Source organism: Erythranthe guttata, chromosome 2, assembly GCF_056151865.1.
Source record: "Erythranthe guttata isolate IM_541 chromosome 2, IM_541, whole genome shotgun sequence".
In the NCBI taxonomy this organism is placed as follows: Eukaryota; Viridiplantae; Streptophyta; class Magnoliopsida; order Lamiales; family Phrymaceae; genus Erythranthe; species Erythranthe guttata.
The window spans coordinates 12170748-12179421 of NC_142534.1; the positions used below are offsets into that span (position 1 = coordinate 12170748).

At 36.2% G+C, this 8674-nt stretch overlaps 1 protein-coding gene across 2 annotated transcripts; it reads right to left on the minus strand.

Moving 5' to 3' along the window:
- Positions 1-757: 757 nt before the first annotated feature.
- On the minus strand, positions 758-8382 carry LOC105969730 (phospholipid-transporting ATPase 1). 2 transcript variants are annotated; one of them, XM_088827525.1, is made up of 8 exons: positions 7961-8256; positions 6011-7876; positions 5135-5435; positions 3591-4272; positions 3354-3477; positions 2774-2993; positions 1820-2278; positions 758-1304 (listed from the first exon to the last, which is right to left on the minus strand). In XM_088827525.1, the coding sequence occupies exons 2-8, from the start codon at positions 7521-7523 to the stop codon at positions 1091-1093; spliced, it is 3513 nt and encodes a 1170-aa protein (XP_088683651.1). In that variant the 5' UTR covers positions 7524-7876; positions 7961-8256; the 3' UTR covers positions 758-1090. The 2 variants fall into 2 exon arrangements, with proteins under 2 accessions (XP_088683651.1, XP_012849957.2); XM_012994503.2 differs by having other exon boundaries at positions 6011-8382.
- Between the last annotated feature and the right edge of the window lie 292 nt (positions 8383-8674).

The following is an 8674-nucleotide window of genomic DNA, read 5'->3' on the forward strand; positions in this document are numbered from 1 at the left end:
CAAAACACAAAATTTGAAAATCTAAGATTGAGCACAACTTGAATTAAATGTGGCAAATGTTAAAGGCCACGAGTACTTATAATTTCATTTTATTTTAGCTCCGCATATGACTATTTACAAAGCCACTGGCGGAGTCAACATATGGTTAGGGGCTATATTCCCACCCCTCTTCTCTCAATATTTCTCAAATCTCCGTTATTTTAGAAAAAAAAATATGTATAATAGCATTAACTGCACCTTGGGAAAAAAAATTAACATTCGTCCTTTCAAACTTAAAATTCTAACTCAGCTACTATATGCAGTAGCCTCACAAAACACACACACACACACACACACAAAAAAAAAAAAAGAAAAAAAAGACATTTTTACTCTCAGAGAATGCATTTTTCCTTGAGAACTGGATTATATTTTTGAAGTTCCACAAATATATATTTTTCCAGAAGAATAAACGGATAGGATTGCGAATCAACTCAAATAACTCAATACTTGGTTCAAGACCGGTTGTCGAAACATCGTTTGAGCTCAACTTATTAGCATAACTAATCAAAGTTGCACATATATTTATGTTCAATAACCTATAAAGCTCGGCTCGACCTCGAGCTTTATTAGAGAAATAAATAATAAAATGCGCACACAAAAAATTCAAATACACTTTTCACCCCTATCATTTAACAAAAAAAAAAACACGATTGAGTAACACGTCCCAAAATCTCAAATGCTGTTGATAAATGCGCGTTACTACAAAAGCCAAGTCGACTTTTGTTAACTGCAAATACGTAATTTTTCTATATACGATCTTCACTGCATGAAAATTCTCGTAAGCAGTGTTACTTTTGTTCTGTATTAAAAACATCCATAATTTACAATTACATCCTCAGCAGAAAGATAAATGCCAACCTGACTAATACTTAAAAATAAAAATAAAAAAATTAAATAAAAAACTAATATACCCCTTTGTAGGTAATATATAAAGAACACTTGAAATGCAGGCCAGAGAAGATTTATAAATAAGGCCTAAAGAATTGAATTACAAACATTATAACAAGTATGAAAAAAAAAAAGAAAAAAAAAACAGAGCTAACCGATTTAGTTATCTGCTAGGGGGATCAAAAATTTGGTTCATCTCTAATTGTGAATCTCTTCTTGAATTCCCATATTTCTCCATTTCTCTTGCAATCTGTATGTCGTTTGGTCGACAGTACTGAACGACAACTTTTATAACAAAACGAGGTAAGAGTGCTCCTATCACCACGCCGAGCACGCACATCCAAAATAATTCCGTCTTTGCAATATTAAAGAACGACCTGATAAAATAAATAACATCAGCTACAAATCATTCTTCGTTTCATTTTTTTCAGCCAAAAAAAGAAAACGAAATGAAATAAAGGTTATTTGTTTCCGGAATTTGGAGCATATATTGAGAATTCTACCCTATTTAAATTTATTAAAGAAATGAAAAAGAGGGAAGGGGTTTTAATGCATTAAGAACCCTTCCCCCCCCCCCCCCCCCCCCCCCCCCCCCCCCTATGTTTGCTCTAATTGTTAAAAGTATCCCCGTATTATTAATATTAGCAAAACTCCCCATATAATGCAAATTGTTTTAGCAAACTACCCCCTAAAAACTCACCATTTTGGCGGTTGTGCGCTAAAAAATTGCTAATATTTACAACACAGGAATTTTTTTAGCAATTCAATATAATGCAGGGGTACGCATGCAATAAACTCAATAAATAATTTGGTTGGGGTGCTAAATGCAATAAACTCAATAAAAAAAGGCATGCAAAAAAAATAAAAAAAAAAATCGGTTGAGCAATCGTACCAATAACCAGGCAGCAAGGGGACAAGATCAATGATCATGACAGACACAAAAGTAGAAATTACGGATCCCCAAATAGCCGCGTGTGTTATCCAAGACCACCTTATTATATCCATAGCCAGATGCATATTCACCATTATTACAACCGCAATTGTCCAAAGATCACCCAAACTCGAACCGTCGACACTGCTCCCCCAGTAAGAAAGCAAAGGCACGAAAAAAGCTGCCACGCTTTGCCAAATCGTGTCGAGCATTGTTAGCCAGAATAATCTTTTATTGTAATTCTCTTGCCTTTGTCCGGCCCCGTAAAGCTGAGGGTACTTGAGCAAAGAATCTCTACTTAAATTCTTATCGAGAATTCCAACAATTACTGTAGGGAAACCTGTGTATACTATCGAATACAACACACTGCTCCAATCGGTTATGGCAGTTGTCAATGTGAAACTTGTGAAGAGCACATACCTGGAAATATAAGGCAAGAAAAACGACCGTTAATTTTTTAGTACTGATATGTTCACGAGCTACGGTATCCCTAAAAGATCTAATTTTCTACACCATAATTTTGGGTTTATTGCATTCGGCACCCCTGTGTTTACTATAATAGGTAAAATAACTATTACAGTAAACAACAGGGGTACTAAATGCAATGAACTCGCATAATTTTACTAGAAAAAATCTAAACTACATATTTCATTTAACTCCCACAGTGAAGACTAATACATTCGCGTTTTTTTGATAATCTTGGGGGATATAAATAATCATTATCAAGGACATCATAATTTAATTATTAGAGTGTCATAACAAAAATTCCTACAAAATCTTGATATCTAAAGGTTAATAAAGACATGAAAAAATTCAATCATCGACCTATCTTTCTTAATCCCATTATTGTAAGTTTTAGCAAAAACAAAAGCAAAACGACATTATTCCACGAACAACCAAAACGCATATACTTACCAGAACAAGACAAGAACGAAAACAGCATTCCTGTAGAAGTTATACAAGATCATATAACTCATTCTCTGATAATTCCAATGCCCGTGAACCAATAACAACGGCACCAAAAATCTAAACTGACCCATCGCAAAATCCGACGCCATGACAGCCTGTCGACCTTCTTGTCCACTAATTCCTATCCCCACATCAGCCATTTGGATCATCGAAACATCATTTGCACCTGAAAACTCATAGCATGACAAATTTGTCACTTTATATCGGAAAACTTAACCAAGTTATATGTCCGTTTAATTGCTTTTTTATGTCCTACTTTAAAAGTGTAAATGTCTTATGTTTCATAACTTTTTTGTTATACCTACAATACCCCTATCACTAAGTTCAAAATATGGATTAATTATGGTCAATTAGGTAAATGTGGCATTCGATTAAGTTCTTATTTTATTTCCTTTCTTCCCCATATTTATCCATTTTGAAGGTCTGAAATAGTTTGTATAGTTTAGATAATTTGAACGTCAATTTTTAATCAACCAAGTAATTCAAAAAAATTATGATAATTTATTAAAACAAATACAATGCTTACCATCTCCAATGGCAAGTGTCATGTCATCAGTTCTGTTCTTTATCAGAGCAACTATTCCAGCCTTTTGCAACGGAGCCACTCGACAACACAACACAACATTACATCTGCTCGCAAATTCAAATAGCTGCAAACATATCACAAACAATTAAAAAGACAGTAACATAAACAGAAATTTAAACAATCACTGATATATATATATATATATATATATATATATATATATATATATATATATACCTGTTCTTCAAGATCAGTATCCAGTATATATACAAGACTCGTTCCGTCAATAATCAACGCAAGCTGATTTATTTCAGCTGCCAAAGAATCAGTCCCGAGTTTCTTGCACATCAACAAAGCATCTTGCAAGCTTTTCCTACACGATTCCTTAGAGTTGTTGTTTATAACTATCTGAGTCATCTTACTAGTCAAAAGCTTCGAAGAATATCCAATCGACACAGCTGTTTCTTGCTTGTCACCGGTCAAGACCCAAACTTTAATACCGGCCTTTCTCAAAGACTTGACTGCTTGTGGGACCCCTTGCTGGAGTTTGTCTTCGATTGCGCTGGCACCTAATATGCTGAGGTGGCGCTCGATATTCGTGGCGACTTTACGGAGCAGAGCTGCCCTTCCCATTAGGGCAGTACTTGCTGACTCGTACGATGACTGCCATTGTTCGAATAGGATTGGGCTCAGCTCCTTTGATGCAACGACGAGTGTTCTTAATCCTATTGAGGAGTAGGATTGTAGATGGGATTCGGTTGCTTTTATTGTGTTTGAGTTTATGGATTTGTCTATCACGTGGAACATTGATGTGTCGGCGCCTTTTACGAAAAGCTTGATTGTTTTGTCGGGGCATCCTAATATAACTGACATTCTCTTTCGATCGCTGTCGAACTCGTGCAGACCCAACACGTCGAACCTGCACTGCCCCGTTAATTGGGTATTAAAATGACACCCGTAATTGCTCAAAGTTTTGAAAAACAGCAAAAAAATGAAGATAGAGAGAAAATTAATGAAATAGAAAAGGAAAAAGGAAAACTATACTATTGAATAAATTAGACGAAACGCAGAGCTAGATATCAATGAGGAACAATAGAAACAAGAAGGCCGGAGCCCGTTCACCTCTGCAACTAGAGCTCTCATAGTGGAGATAAATAATTTCCACTACTACTCAAAACTTCTTTTGGATTACTATCGACATAAATAGTCGACAAAAATTCTTATTCTACCACCCTCTCCGTTTCTTTAAGTGTCTCTTTAGCCATGATTTGGTTTCCCATATTAAGTGTCGCTTTTGAGTTTCAAGGCAGGACATTTTTTTCGTTCAACTTTATACTAACATTAATGACAGATTAATGAAGATGATGAAAAGATAAATAGTTTCGGCAGCAGAATCGCTGATTCGATACAATAGTTGATAAAATGCTTATTCGGCTAAGTTACTACTCCATCCATTTTTTTTCAAGTGTCTCTTTAACCGTAACTTTATTTCCGATATTAAGTGTTGTTTTAGAGTTGAAGGCAGGACTTTTTTTTTCTTTCAACTTTACTGTAACATTAATGAGGGATTAATGAAGATAATGAAGTGATAAAAGAGAAAATGAAAAGCCACAAAGGGGTAAGTAATTATGTCAGATAAGTACTACTTATCCTTAAAATCAAGGTTATTTAATAACTTTCTTAAAAAGAAAGTGAGGGAGCAATAAATTTCAACATCAATGACTCATCGAGCAACATAAAGAGTTAAAAGAATAAGTAAAGAAATTAACTACAAATTTTACCTTTGTCTTTCACCTTGAATGTCAATAACTATGTGACCCGAAGTTCTCTCGATAAGCGTAAAACCATAAGCTGCAGCTGCATACACCAAAGCCTGTTCGTCCGGAGATTCGCCCTGATAATCTATCAACCTGACAGCTGGATCTTGTGTCTCCACAGTTAGAGGAACAATGGTGTTGCAAGCAGCCAATGCTATGAAAAAATCACGAACATTTCTCCCTTCTAGGTTTTTTCTTTTCGATAAATCGAGAAGCTCTTGATCAACTTTTACCTTCATCTTTGGCCTCAAAACCTGCTCACCACCTATAACACCAAAAATTATATATATAAGTAACACGCTTGTAGATATATAATAAGGCCTCGTTTGGTTCCTAGGATAGGATTAGCCAAGATAAAATTAAGAGGATGTTTGGCTACGCTTATAAGATGTTTGAGAGCTTATAAGTTCTTTCAAGGTGTTTGGTAATTTTTTTCCAAAAATATCTAAAAAATTCAAAGAATTATAAGATCCTTTTTCAAAAAGTATCTATACAACACCTTTATATATAAGATCTTAAAAATAGTACAATTTATAAGCTTATTATTCAAACACTTAAAAAAGTAATTCTAAAAATAAGACGTAACTACTTATCAGCTCTTAAAAATAGCTTATCAGATGTAAGAGCTTATCAGCTTTTTAAAATAAGCTTAGCCAGACGGGCCCTAAATAGCCTCATGAAAACCCCAATTGTATTGTTGGGCCATTGTGTTTTTTCTACAATCCTGGGCCGGCCCGAAAAAGTTAATGGACCAATATTTAATCAATCATGGCTAATCTTACCGACCAAACAAGGCCTACGAATATTATCAAGCAATAAAATTCCAATGCAGTATAGTACCTTGAACAGGGTGACTTATGTGTCCATCTTCAACAATTTCCTTCCCATTGCTATAGTCAACGCCACCAATACTCGCGCACTGAAACTCCATCTTGTTCTCAGTAAGTGTACCGGTTTTATCGGAGAAAACATACTTGATCTGCCCCAAATCCTCGTTTATATTCAACGCTCTACACTGAAACCTCGAATCCGTGGTTTCATCGTACATTTGGTCATCTCTAATCATGAAAAAGGCCTGACCAACTCGAACGAGCTCCATTGATATGTACAGCGAAATGGGAATCATAATTTGGAACACAATAACCGACATTAGAAACACAAACAATATCTCCCTGCCCATGCCGTAGTAGTTATAGTCTTCGACTTTACCCCCCGAATAATCTGATTTCCTATAAAACGGCATCAGGTCCAAATCGTCTTTGTGGCGTTTCAACCAAAGGCCATGGCATACAGAGACCACAACACACAATAACACGAGAAAAACCGAAAGGAAAAAAATTTCACGGTTCATTAGGGTTTCAAGGCGGCTTCTCTTGGATGGAGCACCTGAATTATTGAGCATGGCTTTGGTCTCTCGACCTGCATAAACAGCAACTCCCAGCGCCCAATCGGTATTCTTCAACTCACAACCACGTAGAATTATATTCGAAGGTCCGAGAGAAATACGTTTACCATCAACAACCATATTCGCTTGGAAACCGTAGATATTCCGATTAGGTTTATCGCACTTAATCACCCCACTAATCATTTTACTTTCCGGATGACTAACTTGGGTTTCTTGCTTTGCGTATCGAGTTTTTAAATTTGATTCTCCGTCCAAATTTGTGGTCTGCACATAAGCAACTCCGGTTGAGTCGCTCGTAGAGAGCAAAACCATGTCACAAGGAAGAGTTTCGTTTGCAGAAACTTTAACGATCTCACCTACACGTATGTACTTCCATCTAATCTGTCGAAACTCGTCGTTAATCAACACCCACGCCAGCCGATTATTCTCGATCTTGTCCGAACGGTGCCGCCTATAATCCTCGTACAAATCTTTAATGGCTGTGATAACTAGGACGAAAGCTAGCGGCATAATGGAAGCCCCTCGACCAAAAACAGCCAGCTGTGGGAGCTGATTGAGAATCGCAATCACAAGAAAGTATATATACGCAACCCTGTGGAACTGCTCGAATAAATTGCGGGGCAAAAACGTCAGTATCGAATATTTCCCTGTCCTGATTGAGTTGCCGGCAAATTCGAATTTCTCGTTTGATTTAACCGGATCGTTTATATGTATTATCCTCGCATCGTCATCGTTCATCTCTTTGTAGGAGGAGCTGAAACCTTCGGAATCCGCACCTCTCGAGCCATGTCTTACGGGCTTCGATGCCAGCTCAGCAAAGTTCACCTCCCTAAGAGAGTGCCCACCCGAGTTCTTTGAGGAAGAAATACTCCGATTGGATAACGACTTGTGTACGAAGTCGTGAACTTGAGAGCTCTCGTTGATTTCATTCTGGGAATTCGAATCCATTCCCAGAAGAAGGATTTTTTCTTCTTTTTCCCCCAATTTAATAAGAAATGGGATTCAAACAATCAACAATAAAATTGAGGCCATGATCACAAGAGCAGAGACCCCCCTTTCAGCAGCTCAAAAATCGAAATGCGAAACTCCGAAAATTAACGGAGAATTCGGATGCCGATCTCACCCGAAAACCACCCAAAAATCGCAAATTCAGAAACAGCCCAGATGGGAATCCCAACCCAAATCACACGCCAAAAGCGAAATTAACACAACTTTCAACTCACACTAAGCAAGAACCTAACTTTTTTTATGCTTCACAAATCTAAGAATTACCAATTCTATCACCTCTCTGTACTAAAATCCTGTTTGATTATGAAATAATAAAAAAATAAAAAAAAAAATTACAGCTGGGGGCAATGATTTAAGCTGGTATACAATTAACTTACTTGTAAGAGAATTTGCAATAAATGCAGCAATCGAATAGAACAGAAGAAGAAGAAGAGGGGAAGGGTTTCCTTCGGGCCGGCGTGTAATTTGTTCGGATGTGATTGGAAAATAAACGAATCATCATCATTCTCGTAGAATATTTGCGAAAATGCAGAGAAATATTCAAAGGTCAAAATGGATTTTATTTATTTATTTATTTATTTATTTGATATTATTATAATAATTTTCCTTTTTGAAAGAGGAAAAAAAAAAATGGAATTGAGGCGAAGATTGCAAGGAAAGAGGGAAGAACAACCACGGAGGGGAAGAAAACGTTATGGGTGACGACAACCCCATTATAATACACCAAAAATATAATATATTTCTTTTACTTTTGGATCAGCGATTTTCATTTCTGGTTTACTATTTCCATTCATCTTTCAATTTGGAATTGAAATTGGGGGATAACTATTTCAAATACTAACTTTTGCTTACTTGAATACCAAAAAAATAAAAAATAAATAATTAATTGTAAATTACTTTAATGCCCTTAATGAAAATTAAAACCAAAAAAATATTACAAATACTATTTTTCTTTCTTAAATACCAAATAATCAAAAACCTAAAAAAAACATTTCCCCTCATCACTCACAAACCCCTCACCTCCTCCACCTCCTTCTTCTCCCTCCCCAAAAACCCTCCTAAAAAACCTCAAAACAAGAGAAATCAAAACC